Raw genomic sequence first — 23408 nt, forward strand, 5'->3', positions numbered from 1 at the left:
AGCTATTCATGAGGTTGTGCAAGAGAGCACCGGTTTTAGTCCTAATGAGTTAGTATTCGGACACACTGCCAGAGGCCCTATTGCTGTTTTGGCAGATGAATGGAAAACATCTGATCCACCTGAGAATGTCTTAGACTATGTGAGTAATTTTCGTTATCGACTCTATGAAGCCAGAGCTATTGCTCTACGAAAATTAGGTAAGTCTCAGGAAAAGATGCAGAGGTTGTTTGATCGTAAGGTCCAGGCAAGAAGTTTTCAGGCAGACGATCAAGTGCTTGCTTTGCTACCTGTTTTGAGTAGCCCATTCCAAGCTAGGTTTACTGGACTTTATACGATAGCGAAGTGTTATCCTAATAACAACTCTTTCTAATAACAACAATCTTTTAAACACGCCTGATCGACGGAAGAAAGTACAGGTTTTTCATGTTAATTTATTGGAACCTTACATGACTCCTGTATCACCTCTGCCTGCTTATCTTGTGACTACTGACATCATAGATCTAGGTGTCCCAGAAACATCTGTAGAGATGGCTGATGTTCTGGAGGAGAAGAATGCTCCTTTTCAAGGTGTATTAGAAGGGCACCTTAATAACTCTGAGGTTCTTGCTAATTTAGCTTATCATTTGTCTCATTTGTGTGAACCAGAGAAGACTGATTTAATTAAGTTGGTAAGTTTATTCCCCTCTATGTTTTCTGATGTTCCTACCCAAACTCATGTCATTGAGCATGCCATTGATGTTGGTATGGCTCAACCTATAAAACAACATCCATATCAAGTAAACCCTGTAAAAAGGAAGTTGCTTCAGAAAGAGGTGGATTATTCACTTGCTTATAATTTGTCAGACCCCAGTTTTAGTTCTTGGAGCTCTCCCTGCATTTTAGTGAGTAAACCTGATAATTCTTATCGGTTTTGTACTGATTACAGGAAACTTAACTCTTTGACAAAGGCTGATTGTTTTCCTCTACCCAGAATTGACAGCTGTGTAGATTGTTTGGGTTCTGCATGGTTTGTCAGTAACTTTGAGCTCTTGAAAGATTATTGGCAAGTGCCTTTAACCTCCCGTGCTAAAGAACTGTCTGCTTTTATTACACCTGATAGTTTTCTCCAGTACACAATTATGTCTTTTGTAGTTCGAAATGCTCCCGCTACTTTTCAGCATCTAGTAAATCAAGTGTTGTCTGGGTTGGCAGGATGTGAAGCTTATTTGGACGATGTTGTTCTGTACAGTTCTTCTTGATCTGAACACCTCGCACAAATTAGAGTACTTTTTGAGCGTTTGGCTACAGCAAACTTGACTATAAATCTTGCCAAGTGTGAATTTGGGAAGGCTACAGCGACGTACTTAGGTAAGGTGGCTGGAGGAGGGTGCGTAAAACCTATCAACGCCAAAGTTGAAGCTGTCTACAGTTTTCCCACTCCCACTACTCAGCGTGAATTACAATGTTTTCTCGGGATGGTAGGCTACTATAGAGGTTTTTGCCAGAACTTTGTGAATGTAGTTGCACCTTTAACAGATTTATTGAGCCTGAAGAGACCTTTTGAATGGTCACAACAGTGTCAATGTGCCTTTGATAATGCAAAATCTCTTTTGGCCAATGCTCCCGTGTTGACAGCACCCAATTTTGAAAGGCCTTTCTTACATGCAGTTGATGTTAGTGCTTATGGCGCTGTTCTTTTGCAAGAGGACACTAAGGGAATTTAACATCGAGTCAGTTATTTTAAAAAAAAAATTCTATCGTCATCAGCAAGCGTATTCTACAGTGGAAAAAGGACTTTAGCCCTGGTCTTAGCCATTCAACATTTTGAGGTCTGTTTAAGATCAATCTGTGGTCCTATCGTTGTTTACACTGACCATAATCCACTAACTTTCTTGGATTGAATGTGTGGCAAGAATCAAAGAATCATGAGGTGGAGTCTTATTTTGCAGCCCTTCCATCTACAGATTAAACATATTTGTGGCAAAAACAACCTAATTGCTAATGCTCTCTCATGGCTGTAAGATATCTCCGTAATGTTGACTGTATCTTTATCTCCTCTCTCTTTCTTCTCTCTCTCTCTCTCTCTCGTTTTCTCTCTTATGTTCTAGGGCCCAGGAGTCTGGGAGTGAAATGAAGTGGGATTTATGGAGATGAGTATTAAAATTTTTATAAACAACAATGATATTATATTTAAATGGTGGTTTTTGTATGTTTTGTTTTGTCGGTTCTTTAGAAAACCTCATTTTGGAGTGGGAGGTGTGACAACCCTGAGCCTTCTCCAGATCCTATTAGGCCCCATTTACACTGCATGGTTCAAGTGACCCAATTCCGATTTTTTCCTCTCATGTGGCACAGATCGGATATGACTGGTGAACGTGTAAGCAGGAAAAAACCGCATGGATTCCGATTTTCTCAGATCAGATTCAGGCCTCATTCATATGTGGTAATAAATCGGATATAAATCGGATACGTGCATTTGCGTGTGCCATGTAAGCAGACAAAGCGGATATTCCCCAGTAAATGCGAGTCGTACGTCATTAAAAAAGTGACGTCAACTCAGGTGGACACCACCAACTGAGATCACATGACTCATAGGCGCGATGGAGGATGAAGGATACACACAGTGGAGCAATGCGGAGGTTTCATGTCTTTTAAGTCTTCTTTTTTCTATGCCGTACGATACCAATGTTTTGCTGATTTTTTTTGTTGACTTTTCAAAATATTGTGGAAAGCAAAACACTGTATAATTTTATTTGCATCTGCATCCATTGTATTTTGTGCTGTTTTACTTCCTTTTCCGGGTCAGAACGTCTATGTTTGGTAGTTTCAGCAGTGTATAGTGTAAATGCAAAAATCGGATACGGGTCACTTTTAAAAGATGATGTAAGCGGGTCGTCAAAAAAATCGGATATAGTCAGAAAATCGGATTTGGGCAACAAGACCTGCAGTGTAAATGCAGCCTTAGACGGAGTGTGGCAGTTCCTAATTGGTCTTCTCTGTTAATTGTTAATTAGTAGCATATATAAGTGTGTTACCTGTTGACTGAGATAGGCACTCTGTGGGATGGTTTCTCTAGAGTGACTCTGGTTTCAACATGTAAGATCTTGTTGTTTATGATAACCTTTGTTCCCCTTTGCATTTCTTATATCATGTAGTTAAAGTTTTGTTGTAATATTTATTTCTTTGGTTTTCTTTATTATCCCTAGACTTATGTTTATTATTATTATTGACTGCTGTTGTATTAGTTTAATTCAATAAAACAATTTGCATTGATATCCTTTGTTGTTTGAGCCCTCTTTTATGTTGCGGCTTTAAAACAAGCTGGTCGTAACAATGATGACAGAATTTTCATCTTTGGATGAACTATGAACTATGTAGGATGAAGGTTAGATATCCCTACTCTACTAATATGCACCTTTTAGGGGTAGATAAGGTACAAAGTTAAAGCTCTTTAAGGGTACTGCCACAGTCATATGGTTATTTTGTAGACCAGTCTACAGCTTTTTTCCTGGTTCTTTGTCAATAAGAAGTAACATTTTTAGTCTTGTAATATTGATTATATTTAGCCATGTCCTCATGTAGAAACCTGGCCTGGTGTACAGCTGGGAAGGTTGTCCCAGGCACTGTGTTGAGGAGGGCCCACTTAGGTCCTTTATGGTATAGCCTACTCTTTGAGCCTGGTGGAGAAGGGTATTGTACCACCCATGAAAACGTGTAAATTGTAGAAAAGGCATACATATAAAATATAAATAGGTATGATGCTGAATAAACAGAAAATGAGAAGATGCTATACTATTTTGACTATTTGGACTTGTAATAAAGTACACTTCAATTGAATAATACATATCAAGGGAAAGTATAAAATTTTACCACATGATATCATCCCGTGAAAGTTTAATGAACCAATGAATACCAGCATGATCACTGTATAATATTGTCATGTTGTAGCTTACATCGTTTGAATTTGTTCTTACAACAAAATAGCTAAATCGCTATCACAATATTTATTAATATTTCATATTCACCATGATTCTGAATTTCATTATTGTCATATTTTTTATCCACTTTTCTGTTTAAATGCTTTCAGTATACAGATGCAAATAATTAAAATTGTAATTTTTGTTTAGATAAATGTGAATTATTTTAGCAATCCTCATATTCCAGCGATGAATTAATAATATTTCTTTTCTAGACTGTACACACAGTTGCAAGAATACATTTTTATGTCAGCAAAGCCTATCCATCAAACTGAAAAGCATGGTTGTTCTTGTTCAGACTGACACAGGAGTCAAAGTGCATGGTTAACCGTACTCCAGTGCCAATGGTGCTATTTGGGGTTAAGTGCTTTGCTCTGGGCCACATTGACGGTGTAGAGCTGGATGGTTCTGGACTCAAAACCATTTCACGCGTGAAGGGGCAATGTCTACAAACCTCCTGTTACCAATCTCAATTTAAATTAATTTATTAGGACAATGCAAGATTTGTAATGCACTGTATGTATGTAATTATCTAATGAAAGGAATACACTATGTTGTGAGCTTTACCCTAATGATGGTTAAGGTATCAGAGATGAGAGAAAAACCTTGACCTTAGATATTGATGAACTATTAAGATACATGACCTTTAATGGAGTTCCCTTGGAATTTTTTAATAGACTTACGTACCATGTCTTCACATTTAGACAGAATAGTTGGAGGAAAAGGTATAATTCACCCAAAAATTTAATATTTGTTTAAATTTCAATCACCCCAGGCCATCTTATATAGATGAGGTTTCTTTATCAGAAAAGATTTGGAGAAATTTTGAATTACATCCCTTGTTCACCACTGAATCCTCTGCAGTGAATGGGTGCCGTCAGAATGAAAGTCCAAAAAGCTGATAAAAACATCACAATATTTCACAAGTAATCCACATAACTACAGTCCATCAATTAACATCTTGTGAAGTGAAAAGCACTGTGTTTATAAGGAACAAATCCATCATTAAGGAGTTTTAACTTTAAATTATCACTTCTGGCCGAAATATGAGCTAAAATGCTTCTACCGGAAGTCCATCCTGTGTTGCCCTCTCACATCAAAATTCGCTGACATATTTGTTTAGAACTGTTTTATACAGTTTTTGCATGTAAACAGGGCTTAATCTGTGCATATTATTCTCCTGAGTCAGACAAGATGACTTTTTATAGCAATATTATGGATAAAGGATATTTTAGCTGAAAGCAATGACAATGACAAGATTTTTTTTAATTTATTTTTTAGGTAGATTTGTTTGCCACCACTCATTTCATAAGCAAAGTCAAATATGAGTGAGAAATTAACACATTATTAGGTCAATCATAGTTCTGTAACAAACCATTCGACTCTTTGAGCAGACTGTCATATCTTGTAATGTCCACTAGAGGACAGTCCTGTAATCTCATGAACCTGCGCTCAAACAAGAACTAGCCTATATTGTTCAGTGAAATAATTATTCAAAGTATTCAAAATAATTCATATTCATCAATCCTGCTGAACACTATACCAGACACACCTTCCTGATAAAATGCTTGTTTTGATGCCTGCTAAAGCAGATTTCCCAATATATCTTATATCAAAAAGTAAATTGAATATAGATGATGTTGAGGTGACATGACAACCCTGTTCTAGTCCCTGAGCTTTGGGGAGTAAAACGACCTACTTATAATTAATTAGGCAGTGATTGCACTTTTGTGTAATGTGCTAACTTTAATTTTAGACAATTAGGGTCAAAGTAGTTACTTAGTATAGAATTCAAGGCAATGCGTCATAGTGTTCACCTCCTCCAGTTGTTACAATTTTTATTTGGGTCAATCAGTGCATTCAGGAGACTTTCATAAATCCATTTAATGGAATTTCAAAAAGTTCTTGATAGAATGAGCTATTGTTGTCCAGCTGATAAAATAACAATTAGCATTGTAGAACCAAGATAAGATTTGACGGTGCTGACAAACAACATGGTCTCCTACAAACTTCTGATTAAAGTTGGTAGAGCTGTCTCTGGAAAGGTGTTTCACCGGTGCAGAAAAGAACAAGCTAGAATAATAACCATCAGCCTGGGGAAAGCACCATATGGGCCCCTATCATCCTTACCTTGAAAACACCATCAGTAATGTGCAAAGCAAACAATATCAGACCCTCCCTCTCTTCAGTCTCTCCTTCTTCACCCTCCCCCTGGTGTTTTTTTTTTTTAACCACACCTATTTCCTCCATTGTGGGAGGAACTCTCCAAGAGCAACATCACTCCTGCATTCCTGCCAATGTGCACTATGCTTCCCGTGGCCTGACTGTAAACCAGGCCAGACTGCTGAGCTGTTTCTATGGTGCTACATCAGAGGCTTAAGAGTCACTGCACGCAGCCAATCAGATGGCTTGTGGGGGAACCGTGTGGGCTGTAGTAGCTAAGAGAGTGAGTTTGTGAACTTACTTTTGTTTGGTACAGAGAGGATAACTTTCCTAGAAGAGCACAGGAGAAGAAAACTCATAATTTTCAATGGAATGACGAATGGTTTCTGTTGGCTGCAGTCTCAGAGTGGACATTGAGTCTTTGAAGCTACTGAGTTAAGTCACTTCCACTTGTATTGTTATAGACCACTTTCTTCATGTTTTATGGGTGGGAAGTGAGCAAACGACGAGGAAGACTTCACCCTGAAAACAGGCTCAGTGAGAAGTAGTTTTTGGCATCTGCTCAGGACAGAACGAAAGTTGTTCTGAAAGCTGTAGGAAAAGAAAATTCAGTTGGCATGGCAGATAATGTTATTGAGGAGACCGATAACTACCCTGGCAAAGATGAGCTGGACTGGGGCTATGAAGAAGGTAAGGATTGAATAAGAGAATCATTGTCTTATTCTCCTCTTTGTGAAACATGAAACTTTATTGTTTCACCCATGATCAGGAATTACTCTAAAAACAACCCTGTTTCAGTTCGCCTAAAATACATATATATACTACCGATTCTTTAAATAAACAGACAAAATTAGACAACTGTGATCTGTGAGCACACACAATGCTGCCATTTTATAACCACTTCAGAACTTTTTTTGAATATGCACTCTATATTTTTAACTTGTAATGTGCATAAATAAAAATAAAATATAAATGCATAATGCATGTTTATTATGTTAAAAAATTGTATTTAGACTAAGATTGTTCTTTTTGTGAAGAGAGTCTTTTTCCGAGCTTTATTTCTATTATTTCTAACAGTAGTCACCTATTATATATAATATGTATTCTTTACTAGTGAGATTATAGATCAAACAAATGCATATAGTGAACAGTCAAAGAAAAGAAGAGTGAGTAATACATATAGACAGGGTGAGATGAAAAGCAGCAAAAAAATGAGCACATCCTGTATCCCCCTGTGTCTGCTATTCCTGTTGGACCCCTCAGTAATGACTTTGAGGCACTAGAGCTCTGGCAGCCTTTATTTAGTTTCAACACTGGGACAAAAAAAAAATGGACCACTATTTATTATCTAATATTTTATGTGTGAATTGACACAATGTATCATGGTGCAAAAGTTTGATTGGTGCAAAAGTTTCAAGGTTGAGCAGCGAGCTAGGGGTCATGAAAAAGGACAGTGTTATCCACAGGATAAATATGCTTTGATGACTGCATTAGAATAAAATGTTATCACCATTTAAAGGTAGATTGAATCAATGTTTTTGTCTTTTGTGCATGAATCCAGGTGTTGAATGGGGTCTTCTGTTTCCTGAGGCAAACGGAGAGTACCAGTCCCCCATAAACCTTAACTCTAGGGAGGCCTGGTATGACCAGCGGCTCCTGGAGGTGGGGCTTAACCCCAACTATGTAGTTTGCAGGGACTGTGAAGTCATTAACGACGGTCATACTGTGAGGATCATGCTCAAGTCCAAATCAGGTATAACATGCTGAACGTTCACCAAAAATGATAAGTCTGCCATTATTTTCTTGTTTACCAACATGTCTTTCAAATTTTTTTTATTTTTTTTATTTGAATACCAAAATAGTTTTTTTTAACTACAATTCAATTCAATTCAATTCAAGTTTATTTGTATAGCGCTTTTTACGATACAAATCATTACAAAGCAACTTTATAGATAATTAAGTTTCTACAATATTTATAATAATATCATAACAGTTGACACACACATCACATGCACATATCACAAAAATTCACAAAAAAAAACAAAAAAAGACGTAAACAAACAGACGATTAACACTATTAACAGCAATTACAGCAACTACAGTTGACTAAAGTTCCAAAAAGGACAGAAAACAGCAAAAAGTACCATAAAAGCACCAAAAAAAGAACTCCAAGTAACTTTAGATTAAAAAATTGCAGTCTAGCATTAGAAAGAAAGTAAATGTAATCGGTGGATTGTTGCTATTTTCGACCCAACCGCTGGGTTGAGCATGTTTGGTCATATGTTGGGTTGATTTTTTTACTGTGTTGGGTAGTTTTTTTGTTACACAGGCATTGGGTTAGTGGCTGGGTCAATCTCACTGGCAGCTGAACCCCCCCCAACTCCCTCCGATGAAACATCACTATGTGGGGCTACTTCAACCTAGCCACTGAGTCAGTCAGAGCGCAGGCTTTTTGCATCCTCTCCAGAAGAGAGCAGTTCTCAGCATTTTTTAGAGTGTAAAACATCTTAAAGTGCCCTCTATTATGCCATTTCCAATATTGCCTTTCATGCAGTGTAATGTAGCTGTATGTGAATGTAAATGATCTGCAAAGTTGTAAAGCAGAAAGTGCACGATAAATAAAGTTATTTTCTCCCAAAATAAAGAATCGACTCTGAACAGCTGAAATGAGTCTTTAGTATTATGAATCCCACTTCTATGATGGCTACACGTCACTGGGTAATACATTTGCATATTGCATGCCTATGTTCTATGTTGGCTGCCCGCGAACAACTTGACCCCGCCCACAAACACATCATTCTACTGACGACTGCTTCTCTAATCTCGGGGAGTTCAACGCATTCACAAAACGCTTGCTGTTGAAAGATGGATCAGTATCCTCTTTATTTGAACCAGCTGCTCCAATGAATCACAACTTGTAAGTATGATAAATAATAGAACAAAATACAGAACTAATGAAATAGGCGTAGCGTTTCTGACACGCGTTGTACGCCGTAGACCAATCACAAAAAAACAATCAGAGCAAAGCAGGCCCACAGAAAGGAGGGGTTCAGAGAGACTGAATCTTTGAACTGCTTCAAATGAATTGTTTGAGAAACTCTGGAAAACGAGGTGATATTTAATGCATATATTGAGAGAACTAAAGCGTTTTTTGACCTTGCATGCATGTAATCCTATTGTAGGAGACTCCCAAAACAATATTAGGAACCGTAAAAATGGCATAATAGGGGCACTTTAAATCTTACTTTGTTCACACAATTTTGTTTGATTACAAAAGATAATAATAGAGCACAGGTCAGGTGCAGGGTTATTATACTTAACTAAAACTAAAAAAAAATTGGGTAACACTTTAGACCAATTCTCACTATTAACTAGTTTCTTATCAGTATGCCTGTTAATAACATATTGGCTGTTTATTAGTACTTATTAAAAGGATAGTTCACCCAAAAAATTAAAATTTGATGTTTATCTGCTTACCCCAAGGGCATCCAAGATGTTGGTGACTTTGTCTCTTCAGTAGAACACAAACAGAGATTTTTAACTGAAACCGTTGCAGTCTATGAGTCCTATAATGTAAGTGGATGGGAATCACGGCTTTGAGAATCATAAAACATACACAAACAAAACCAAATTACAACCTGTGGCTCACGACGATACATTGATGTGGAAAGACACGAAATGATCGGTCTGTGCAAGAAACTGAACAGTATTTATATAGTTTTTTACCTCTGAATTTCACTGCAATGTTTGAACTGTCCTGAGTGTGTTCGCCTCTTCTTCTTTAGCCTGCAATTGAGGCGTCTTCTTCTTCTTCTTGCTTTACGGTGGATCGCAGACTTATAAGTGCATTACCGCCACCTATCTCTCAAATGGACCATTGACACTCTATCTACAATCTCAAATGGAAGTGTCATTGGTCCATTTGAGAGATAAGTGGCAGTAAAGCACTTATAAGTCTGCTTTCTGCCGTAAAGCAAGAAGAAGACACCTCACGCACCGGCTGAAGAAGAAGACGCGATCTTGATGAGGACGTGCTCAGGACAGTTCAGACATTGAGGTGAATCAGAGGTAAAAAAAAACCTATATTAATACTGTTCAGTTTCTTGCACAGACCGATCGTTTTGTGTCTTTACACATCAATGTATCGCCAAGAGCCGCAATGTATAATTTGGTTTTGTTTGTGTATGTTTTATGATTCCCATCGACTTACATTATAGGACTCACAGACTTGCAACGGTTTGAGTTAAAAATCTCTGTTTGTTTTCAACTGAAGAAACAAAGTCACCTACATCTTGGATGCCCTTGGGGTAAGCACATAAACATCAAATTTTCATTTTTGGGTGAACTATCCCTTTAAGCACATATTCTGCATGAGCATATTCTACATCCCTAATCCTGCCCAATACCTAAACTTAACAATGACCTTACTAACTATTAATAAGCAGCAAAATAGTTTAGTTGAGGCAAAAGTCGCAGTTAATGGTTTGTTAATAGCAAGAACTGCAACTCAACATAAAGTGTGACCAAAAATTGTTACTTTGAAAAAAAAAAATCGTTAACTGATGTAAAATTAAATAAAATACAAAAAACTTAAACTTATTTTATTTTAGCTAGTTTAAAAGGCTGAATTTCTAATTTCCATTTTGTTTAACTTCATGTATTAAACTTACAAACTGAAATAAAAATTAATAAAACAAAATGTATAGAGATTAAAAAACAACAAAAACTGATAAAAATGACAAAACAGCAAAATCAATTCATTTTCAATTAGATCTAATTCAAAATATTAACAAAAACTATAATTTCTCAATTCTACTAAAAAAACTGGTCAGATGGACTAGTTTTATGCTTTTTTTTAAGTTTGACAGGTAATTTAAAATATCAGATTCATTTGTTAGCAACTTCTATACTGTAATCTTATTAAACTAGCTTTTACAAATACTGTCATTCATATAATTAAAAAATGGCAAATATCAGGCAGTGAGCTTGTTTTATGTCATTTACCTTTGTAATGCTGTTTCAGTTGTGACTGGGGGTCCGCTCCCTAGTGATCATGAGTATGAACTGAGCGAGGTGCGTTTCCACTGGGGGAAAGAGAACCAGAGGGGATCTGAACACACTGTCAACTTCAAGGCTTTTCCTATGGAGGTCAGTGTCACTCTGCCAATTCTGGCCATATCATCATTTTCTCTTGTTGGTTTTCTCTCTCACTTACTCACCCTTTCTGATGTTTGAAGGACAGACTAAAACAAGCCTGCTTCACACCGCACATATAAACAACACATATTTATTTTTGGGCCTATATAAACAGGTCACAGTATTCACTCTGCATAGGCAATGCAAGTAACACCAGCATGTCAGCTACTGTATCTATTTGACTTATAAGGAAGGAAGCCTTTTTAGCTACAAAACCACAAACTCCATGTCAAAAACAACAATACCACATGCTCTAAAGAGGGATTTATCATCAAGTGATCTATTCAAATCACCTGTTCCTGACACCTGCTCTCCTACTCCTGGTCTTCTGTACACAATGGGAAAGATAAGGACCCGCTCTTAAAGTGTTACCATATTTTTCAACCTGTTACCATATCACATATTCTCAGGTTGTTAGCACAACTGCAAGTCAAACCAGTCTTTTAACACAACACAGAACTGGCATCATCACCTTCATAATTTGGCATACTTTGTAGTATATATTAATTTCAGAGTTCAGCTTATTGCAGATCACTCAGTTAGTAATAAATATCTCTCACAGCTTCATCTAATCCACTGGAACTCTACATTATTCAACGGCGTGGAGGAGGCCATGGGCAAGAAAAAAGGCATTCTTATCATCGCCCTGTTTGTGCAGGTATCACACTTCACCACATGGAGGCCATCATAACAGATACAAAACTACCCAATAGTGTTGTGTAAATAAGCATGGTATTAGTGGTGTAAATGTAGAAAACCTTTCAAGAGAAAGGCTGTTTTTTATGTCTCTGGTCTTCTTGCAGTCGGCTGACATTGGTGCTCTAATTTGTTCCATGCAGGTTGGGAAGGAACATCTTGGGCTGAAGGCCATCACAGACGTCCTGCAGGACCTGCAGTATAAGGTGAGCAGAAGAGCTGGCTCACTAGAGTCTATAGCCAAAAATATGACTCATATGCTTGTGACCTAAAATGTATTTTTTTTGTGTGTACAGGGAAAGACAAAAATAATTCCATGTTTTAACCCCAACACATTACTGCCTGGTAAATTCATAATCTGTTATACTGATATTTGCATTTTATTTACATGTTTTGATATTTGATCTTTGCTGACAGTATCTTAATATATGTGTATCTTTGTGTATCTGTCTCCATTGTTTCGTCTGCCTCCTCAGATCCTCTCTTAAGAGATTACTGGGTGTATGAGGGCTCTTTAACCACACCACCCTGTAGTGAGAACGTCACCTGGATTCTTTACCGTTACCCCCTTACCATCTCTCAGATGCAGGTAACACCTCCACAGCTATTATTGAATATTACTATTACTCAAATATGTATGTAATATAGCATATAAAGTAGTGGCCAAGTGTCTGGCCTTTTCTCTATTCAAACATAATGTTAAGTTTATGTAGATTTTCTAAGCATATTGCGTAGCTGTGCTTGGAGAGTGTTTACGTGCTCTGTTTTCAGTTCTTGTCATTTGTGATAATGCAAGGAAACATGCTTATTGAGGCATGCACATGAGAATGGCTGCTAATCAAATACAAGGGACAACCAATAACATATTAATAATTGGTTATATTGTAGTATATGTATACTTAATTTACTGTGAGCACCTTGTTTTTTAATATGCATTTTGTCAGCTGTAGTTTGCCTTTTTGCCAAATAATTTTATCAGTACCATAACCAAGTTTAATGTTTTTCTCTTACCAATATAAACTTGTAGGTTTATTAAAAGCAAATATTGGGCCCCACCAGATATCTTTTGGCCTTTTGGCCACTGCTGAGTATATATTTTACAGTGTGTAGATTTTTTAAAAGACCACATTTGATAAAAAAAAAAAAAAAATACAGTAAAACAGTAATATTGTGAAATTATAACAATTTAAAATAACTGGTAACACTTTACCAATTCTCACTATTAACTAGTTGCTTATTAGCATGCCTATTATTAACATATTGGCTGTTTATTAGCACTTTTAAAACACATATTCTGCATATTCTACATCCCTATAATACTACCCAATACCTGCTTAACACCTACCTTTTACTAACTATTTATAAGCAGCAAATTAGTAGTTTATTGAGGCCTAAGTTGTAGTTAATGGTTTTTTAATAGCAAGAATTGGACCTTAAAATAAAGTGTGACCAAATAACAGTTTTCTATTTTAATGTATTATAAAATGTAATATATTCCTGTGATGGAAAAGCTGAATTTCCAGTTCCTTTTGGATTTGGATTTCTAATATGCTGATTTTGTGCTTAAGAAACATTTCTTATTATTATCAGTGTTGGAAACAGTTCAGCTGCTTAACATTTGTGGGGAAACCATGATGTAAAGAATACCGCTATTTAGTTAGAACAGTATTTATTTTGTTACTTTTGTAACATTATAAATGTCTTTACTGCCACTTTTTACGTCATCAACTCAATTCAATGTATCCTTTCTAAGTAAAAATATATCTTTCAAATATCAAAATCTTGCTGACCCCAGACTTAAACTATTGCATAATGCCTCGTCATCTTTAAGAACACTAATTTATATAAACACATAAAAGGGGAAATCATAAACCGACTTGACGTGACTTGAACAGAGTGGGGTTTACCACAGTGATATACAATGAAGAACAATATATGCTCTTTGTCTGCAACTTCATTATCTTTGATCTCAATGACTGGCAGAGCAGGGGTACTTTCAAGTAAAGGCCAGTCATATATTGATTATGAGGTCAAACTTGAAAGCAGGTCAGGGTCTTGTTTGTGTTTGATGACTATAATAACATGTTTGATAAAAACGGTTTCCTTTTCGGATTAAGTCAACAGGCACCACTGATATGTTATCCCCATTTTGTACTTGAACAGGATATATGACCCTGCTTATGTTATGATTTCAAACAAATACTTCAGACTATTATAATAAGAAGTTACAATGGAGATATAATAGTGAAAAAGAGGAAAAAATAGAAAAGCTGAGAAAGTGTTCTGCCCTGTTTAAGTCAAGTCAGATTTATTTACATAGTGCTTTTCACAACACATTTTTTCAAAGCAGAAAGTCAAGATGTAAGTGTTAATAATATCTTCTTTACTTTATGCCTTATAGTTGCATTCATCAGATTAGAGCTGATCGATAATATAGTTTACATTTTATTTATTTTATTTTATATAGTTCAGCTTAATGTGGATAATGTACTGTATCCGGACAATGTTGGTATAGTAGTTATATAAATCATTATAAATGAATAATTTGTTCATTTATTTGATTTTATATATTTATATTTGTTCCAAAGAAACTGAATTTTACATTTGTCATATGAACAAAAATATTTAATAAATATAATGCAAAATACAGGTTCATGTATGAAATATATTTGTGACCCTGGACCACAAAATGAGTCATAAGGGTAAATTTTTTGAAATTGAGATTTATACATCATCTGGAAGCAGAATAAATAAGCTATCCATTGATGTATGCATTGATGATGTTAGGATTGGACAATATTTGACCGAGATACAACTATTTGAAAATCTGGAATCTGAGGGTGAAAAAAAAAAAAAAAGAGAAAAATTCAAAATATTTAGAAAATCGCTTTTAAAGTTATCAAAATTAATTTCTTATAAATGCATTTTACTAATAAACAATTAAGTTTTGATATATTTACAGTAGGAGATATACAAAATATCTTCATGGAACATGATCTTTACTTAATATCCTAATGATTTTTGGCATAAAAGAAAAATTATTTTGACACATACAATGTATTGTTGGCTATTGCTACAAATATACCTGGGCAACTTATGACTGGTTTTGTGGTGCAGGGTCACATTTATTGTCAGTTGTTTTTAGTTAATTCGCCCACTAGTGCCCACTGTGGAAAGAGTTAATTTTGGCCCCTGCTCACATCTAACCCACCCACTGCAGCGCACAGGTGAATGTTGGCCTTCTTTCAACTAACATTCAACACTTTTCTCTGACCCAGATTGAGGAGTTTCGCCGTCTCAGGTCCCATATTAAAGGAGCAGAGCTTCCAGAAGGCAATGACGGGATGCTGGGGGACAACTTCAGACCCACCCAGCCCCTGAGTGACAGGGTGGTCAGGGCAGCCTTCCAGTAAAACCCCCACTGCAGGATCCATTTTAATCAGCCATGGGTAAATTGTCAGGAGATTGTATTCTGTTCTTTGTTTATTCAAGCGGAGCGCCCTCATTTGAGCATAATGCGATGGCTTATGTATGGCTTTGGCTCCTCTTTGTAAAGGAGGAGTTAGATTAGGCTCCTCACATTAGCTGATTAAATGTCTTATTGTCTGGGTTGAAACAAGAGCCCATCTGGATTTTCCAAATGCAAACCTGTTAGTACTTCCAGAATTAAACAAAATTGAAGATTCATCTCCATATGACCAATAACTATACAAAAGCTCCTGCTTAGTGTGCAGTGACTTAATGGAAATAGGCCAAGTTCTCTTAGCAGTATTAGCATCACTATACAAAAGAGTGCTGCAAGGGTTAGGGTAATAGAGTAACCCACTTCCTTCTGATCTAGGACTAGCTGCAGCATTGTGTATAGATCTGTCTATTTCTAGAGCTCTCAAGGGGACACCTGGGTCTGCCTGCATATTACTCATTTTGAAATGAGACTTTGAGCAGGCTAATTTAGGCCATGATGATGCAGTGCTACTAACCAGAGTAAGCTGAAGTATCACTCTGTTTATATACTACACTTCTGTTAAAAACAGAAAGTTTAAAGGAATAGTTCACTACAACATGACAATACGCTGAAACTCACCCTCAGGCTTGAACAGCTGATAAAAGCATCACAATAATCCTGTCAATCATTTACCATCTTGTAAAGTGAAACAAGCCTGTAATCTATAATAATTAGGGCTGTCAAATGATTAATCACGATTAATCACATCCAAAATAAAAGTTTTGTTTACATAATATATGTATGTGTACAGGGTATATTTATTATGTATATATAAATACACACACATAAATTATATATTTAGAAAATATTTACATGTATATACATTTATATATTTATATTCTTATATTTTATATTATATATAAATATATTTGATGTATAAACATAACATATTCTTCTTAAATATATACATGCATGTGTGTGTATTTATATATACATAATAAATTATACACAGTATACACATATATATTATGTAAACAAAACTTTAACTTATAATGTAAATAACATATACAAATCATAATAAAACCCTAATAATAATGCTTTCTCCAGTGAAAAAAGGCCGTCCACTGTTGTCCTCTCACACTTAAATTCACTGACGTATTTGTTTGGAACTGTTCTGTTGGCTTATAAACGGTGCTTGATCTGCCCATATTTCTCTCCTGATTCAGATGAGATGATTGGAAAATGCAATATTATTTTGCTTCACAAGATTGATGGACTGGACGGGTGTGGATCACTTGTGGATTATTTTGTTGTTTTTATCAGCTGTTTGGACTCTCATTCTGATGGCACCCATTCACTGCAGAGGATCCATTAGTGAGCAAATGATGTCATCTTAAATTTCTCTGAATCTGTTCCGATATAAATGCCCCGAGGATGCATATAATTTCAGCATTTTTTTGGGGGGGGGGGGGGTGAACTAAGTGCTTGTCATGTAACTTACAGTGATAAATATTCATTTTTAGCAGAGCTACTCCAGCACTCTTCTCACTTTCAGCACAAATTAGCAGTTTTCATGTTTGTTTGAAATTATGATGAAATAATGTTATTCACCTCAGATTTGATTCATAAAATTGATTCATACAAGCTATGAGCTGTAAATACCACAATAAACAAAAACCCTTCAAACATGGAGTAGACATCATTTACCACTTCCTACATTTTATGTAAAAAATACCCAACTAGGTCAAGTATGTTGCAATCATCTTCAAACCACGAACTGTCAGTAAATGAAATTAATATCAGGATGTAAATTAGCTGAATCAGTACTAACAAGTAAATATGATGTCAACAGATTGCATTTGAAAGATCTTCCGACTTTCCTCTATTACTAGGCAAATTAGTAATGTGTTTTTTTTTTTTGCTACACATACATATTTATATAATGACACGTACACACATTTTCAATCGCTCTTACCTCTGTCTTTAATTCTCTCCCCCACATCTCTCCTACACACACACACCCACACACACATATGAACACACTACTTTCTCTGTGCTAAGTAACAGAGAACACATGCATGACAAGCTGATGGATGCACAATGAGATATTGTTCAGGTGTAATGGATATCTAATGGTCACATGACTGCCTCACAAATCAGCAATGTGTGATTGGCATGAGAATTAGGGGTCCACAGATCCTTATTCTCTTCCAATATTAACAGTCCTGTAGAATTAAATAAAAAATTCCCATACTGAAAGTAACGGTATAGCCTTATATATAGTATCTATTTATCTATCGATCTATCTTTCTATACTGTATATGTGTGTGTGTGTGTGTGTGTGTGTGTATGTGTGTGTGTGTGTGTGTGTGTGTGTGTGTGTGTGTATGCATGTAGATTTAAACTTTTTCTTTTATCTTTCAGAGATTAGAATGTTGAAGAACTAGAGATGAAAGCTCTACAATGTCCTGGCTAAAGTGAAAGTTTGAAAGTTCATCACTTCCTGTAGAGTTGCTTGGGCATTGTTTTGTAGTTAACCGTCTTGAGTATGGCCCTGATGTGTGCAAAAGCTGCTTTTACTGTTCATTTAAAAACACAGTTATACTGGATTTCATGTAAACAAGTGGAAGCTAGTGAGCATGAAGAGAAGCCTGGTGATAAGCTTGTAAAAGAGAAGGAGTATATTAACGCTTGATGAATATTGTTAGAATACTGCAATTACGAAGTTTAACAATATGTAGCATGATTGCAGTCCTATAAATGTGGCTTTACAGGAATATCATACTACACAGTATAATACACATGACTGACATGTAATGTAGGCAGACCAGTTTCATACACTGTTTGATTATTTCTGATATTCTGATACATAATTTGACATGATCAGAATCAGTTTAGTCATATCAGAAGGTATATATACATATGTCTGTACATTGAATGCTTTTAAATATTAGCACTAAAATAAATGAATGCTGTTGAATGAACTGATTCAAGCTCCAAAGACTGGATTCATGGGTGCATTTTTTTTCTTTACCAGATGACCGAACAGAATATGAAGGACCATATAGGTGTATTATCCTGTCTTTAATGTTTGTTTTAAATTTATTTTGATAGATAGCTGTATCACTTAGATCTGCAGATTCAGGGCTCAGCAGGTGGCATACAGCAGTTTAATAGATAACTAGTCTATTGGTTTTTCATTATCTTGGTTTACACAACTTTTTAGCAATGCTGTACATCTCTTTGTAGTCCCGCAAAAAAAGGAAACATGATTCATTGACAGATATGTGTCTGATGTCATATTATTTCTGAAACCTGAACAACCACAGACTCTGCTGTTCTCGTGGGAAACCACGTTCAGGTGAAAAGAACTGCTTATGCATACCTTGAAAACCCCTTGTAATCATAAGGACTGACATGTAAGGAGTAAGCATATACAACCTGACATTTACAATAGAAAGCACAGTGTCATTTCTATGCGATTTTCATTGATATTTGGGGGTAAGTACTTATGTCATTATGTAGGCCAGAAATAGTTGTTCTTGTGTCTTTCAAATAAAGTTAAATTTTAATGCATCCTAATATATTTTATAATTTTTTTTTTTTACATTTTAGTTTGTTTTATTTCAGTTTTAATAATTTTACTACATTATCCTAAACTTATTACAGTTAATTGCCAATGTCTAATTTTCATTTAAGTTTTTTATTATTATTGTTATTATTTTATTTCGGCTTTAAAAATAACATTACTGATTTGTCATCAAGTGACCTATTTAAATCTCTGACACTTTGGTTTCATATAAGGAAACCTTACTGTATTGCTTTAAGTGAACAACATCATACTTCATTATATACACAAAGTTACAGCAAAAAGATGACTGTGTATTATGATGTTAGCATGCTGTCATTTAAGGCGTTGACATGAAGTTACTGATTTTATTGTAATCGCATGACCTATTCCACTGGTCCGCAAGGAAATATTAACATCCCCCATAGCAACTAGCATATGCAGCTCCACCCAGTAGCTTCAAAGCTTCTAAAACAGTATATTAAAGCATTCAAGTTGTTTGTCTTCTGAATACAGAGGATCCACACCTGTGTATGACTAAAAAGTCATAATCTTGTTTGTTTGCATTTAAAAGGCATGCAATTGTGTAAAGTAAACAGTAGAAACAATAGAATAGAATAACATGGTAAGATCCAAAGTACCATGGCACATTCACTATCATGGTACATTATGCAGCACAATGGTTTTTTTTTTTTTTTTTTTTTTTTACCAACACTACCATTTTTGTTCAGGTCACATAAGTAGTTGTACTTTTATTATCTTGCATGTTGCTACAATGTAGTGTTGCCTCTGTGGGTCCACAAATGTGTCGTCCCACAGAAGAAAGAAAGAATTGGACTTGGCTGTATCAATCGTAACGGTTGTATAAAGAGATGTAGTTGCCATATCACTTTATGACTTTTAGATGGCTGCATTTAGTGTGGATTGAAAGGCGCTACAGCGCCCTCAGCTGTCTGTGAAAACAAATTACAGCAACCAATCGCTCATTAGATGCATTACACAAATGAGCGCAATTTAAAGGAATTGCGAGGTTCACGAGACAAAGATATCACTGGGGTCACTCTAAAGACTTATTTATTAAAATCGCTCTATAGCTTATGGAAAGCTGATAGCAGTGTCATCGCATCTTTAATGAGGATGTGAAAATCTATGTTGACTCCTCATTTAAAGCTGTGGGTGAAGTGCACGAGAGGAGCTTTCATCTTCAAACACACTCGATGAGCAAATCGTCATGCTCTGACATCATGGTGAATGGTTAATTGAGGTAGTCAACCTAGTGTGTCACGCTAAATGAAGTGTTTCACTCCAGTAATCAGCAAGAAGATTCGCACAATGCCCATCAGACAGCTAATTCCTCAATCCTCTTGTCGTTATTAAGACTTGATTAGAGGGAAATTATAGCATGACAAATAAACAAGATACAGATGTTAATGTGTTAATAGCTCTCCCTTGGGCCTGAAACAGGCAGATTATAACAATCAGTCACAAATCCTATCAGTCTAAAATGGAACAACAAACATGAGCAACAAGCGTGCATTCATGCAAACGCACACACGCGCACCCACCCACACACACACACACACACACAGTTTGTTTTTCTGTCATGATGAGGTCTGTCCATTCACTGCTATTTTTTATACTTGAGCTAATGATTTTCTATCCCCATACCCCTAAGCCAAGCCCTCACATTACTTTCTTTCTTTCTTTCTTTCTTTCTTTCTTTCTTTCTTTCTTTCTTTCTTTCTTTCTTTCTTTCTTTCTTTCTTTCTTTCTTTCTTTCTTTCTTTCTTTCTTTCACTATTGCATTCGAAATACACTTTATAATAGGGAATACATATTCAATATTAACTAGTTTAGGCTACTTAAGATAACAATTAACATTAAATTATTTGTATTTTTAATGATTAAATTAAAATGAGAGATGACAACAAAAGTAATTAAAATGTAAAAATATGGGAAAATGAGCATGCAAAATTTAATATTTAATCTCAAACAATACATTTAAAAATATCTAATAACAGTCAATAATTAATATAACACTGATATAATGAAAAAATATGGTAAATTACCATGTACACGCTTAGAAAAAAAAAGAAAAAAAAAAAGGTAATTTGGGTTCTATATAGAGCCTTTTAGGGGTTCCAAATATGAAGTGCCTGATACAACTATACATTTCTCTAATATCTCTAATATCAGCCTATAACTGATATTATACAAGGGATATTTTAGTATCATTGAGATACTATATCTTTTTTTCTCTTAAAAAATAGTTCATTGTTCTCTTAGACCAACCCTATTCTTATTCAATCTTCACTCACTTCACAAAGACATTCCTTAAATAAACATATGCATTCTCAATATGCTTTTCTAGAGTTACCATGTGTATGAATAGTTCTTTTATGTGGCACACACCTGTAAGTAAACAGAAACAGAAGAGGATGCATGAACAGGGATCAGACAGTCTTTCACCCTGAATATCACTGTCCCAAATCTGCCCAAACCTGTTTTGATCAAACATTGTGCTTCCATGCGGGAACAGAAATGAGTGTGTAACCTGGAATAATTTCATGAGCATGGATGCAAGGTTCCATATTGTTTAAATGGTGCAAAAAAACAAACAAACAAACAAAAAAAAACATTCAAGTGTTCATTTATAGTGTGATGTACCAGTGAACATAGTCTTAAAGCAAAATGATAACAGATGTCTATGGCCTAATGGGAATTTTTTATATATTTATTTATTTATTTATTTATTTATTTTTTCAAATAAATACAGCTTTATTCCCTCTGGTTTAGTTTGACAGGATTCTTGGCACCAGGGGGCTGATGGCACACTTGTAGCTGCTTTAAAGAAACAGCAGGGGGAGCTCTGAGTATGCGAGTATTTCTGCTTGAACACAGGTTAGAAAGGTTTCAGGTCACGGGCCATCTAATTGAGTGATCTGCCATGACCTTTCACGGTCAGGGTGGAAATATCAGTGACAAAGGATTATTCCATTTGACATTTCTATTATTCTCCTCCCAATATTCACATGGATAGTTTATTTGTTGTTTTTCTTGCCAAAAGCACTAGGGCTTGCATTTCAGACATGGTTGATTAAGTTTTATTATGCGGATTTTGAACCGGAAAAGAGTAGGACTAATTTCATAGACTCGCATTTCAGATTTTTTAATCTAAGATGTGCAACACGCTACATGGATGTTCCATTCTGTACATGGGTTCCAATCATTCATTAAAACACGTCAGTGTAAAATTCAGTTCTTCATTGTTCACATCAGACAAAATTGCAGTGGCTTTAATTGATTTGTTTCCATAGCAGAAGATTAGGTGGACCCAGATGTACTCTTGAGTACAGAGGTATCGCTTCCCCCTTTTGTTTTGCATTAATTCACAAGTTTATTGATGTCATTCCCGGAATGACCTTTTGCTATTACAGCTTTAATACAAAAGAGCTTAAAGCCCAAACAGATGGTTGCTTCATGGGTTGAGGGACAACTCAACGCCCTTGTAAAGCTGGTGCATTTCCCATCCGCACTACTACTCATTTTAGCAACAAAAATATACTGTATGCCACGATGGAGACAGAGGGTCCCTTTACATTCCCTCAGCACAGATATCAAATCACTAGTTTCTTTTTTCTCTTGCATGTGAATAGAAAAGGACCATAGTTTAAAAAAAGAGAGAGAGAGAGAAAGAGAGAGAGAGAGAGAGAGAGAGAGAGAGAGAGAGAGAAATTCCTGGGATGGAGTAGTAAATCCCAAGAGTCCCCAAAGCCCCAGGCTACTACACCTCCACAGACACTCAGATGGAGAAGTATTATGGAAAAAAGAATTTAATGATAAGGTGTTCTAATGAGAAAGTGGGCTACAGAAAGAAATCAGATATTATTTCTCTAGTATATTCTGTTTGTGGACATAATATTCTGCATATAGCAGAAAATTCATATGCGGTGCAGATCAGCATTTTACTGGAATGGGATTCTGAAAGGGACATAATAACAAAAGATATAAATCAAACAACAAAATCTAATCCATTTCACCATGACCTTTGTGCCCAAAAGAGAGAATGTGTGCTGAGAGAGAAAGAGAGAGAGAGGGAGAGAGAAAGAGAAAGAGAGGAATGACTATTGTTCCATTAAGCTGCTCTAAAAATAACTACCATTTCTAACCAATGAGCTGTGGGTTGCTATAACGTCCATATCTTTATGCCAATGAGGGAGATATAAATGTGCAGTATGGAAGAAGAGAGGGGGGAGGGGAGAGAGAGAGGGAGATATTGATCACTCACTGCCAAATGGAATTGAGTGTGCTTGACAACACAGGGCTAGGGGTGCACAAGAACATGGCCTTGTAATTCTGCCCACAGGCTACAAAAGGGAACAAC

General features: G+C 35.9%; 1 protein-coding gene across 1 annotated transcript; it reads left to right on the forward strand.

The window, feature by feature from the left end:
- The first annotated feature begins 6231 nt into the window (after positions 1-6231).
- LOC109062444 (carbonic anhydrase-related protein) lies at positions 6232-18444 on the forward strand. The gene is made up of 9 exons (XM_042718126.1): positions 6232-6809; positions 7681-7872; positions 11143-11267; positions 11878-11973; positions 12155-12217; positions 12308-12356; positions 12488-12600; positions 15290-15460; positions 17881-18444. Exons 1-8 carry the CDS (start codon positions 6737-6739, stop codon positions 15422-15424), a joined length of 846 nt encoding a protein of 281 aa, XP_042574060.1. The 5' UTR covers positions 6232-6736; the 3' UTR covers positions 15425-15460; positions 17881-18444.
- The last annotated feature ends 4964 nt before the right edge of the window (positions 18445-23408 follow it).

This window comes from Cyprinus carpio, chromosome B2, assembly GCF_018340385.1.
Source record: "Cyprinus carpio isolate SPL01 chromosome B2, ASM1834038v1, whole genome shotgun sequence".
NCBI lineage: Eukaryota > Metazoa > Chordata > Actinopteri > Cypriniformes > Cyprinidae > Cyprinus > Cyprinus carpio.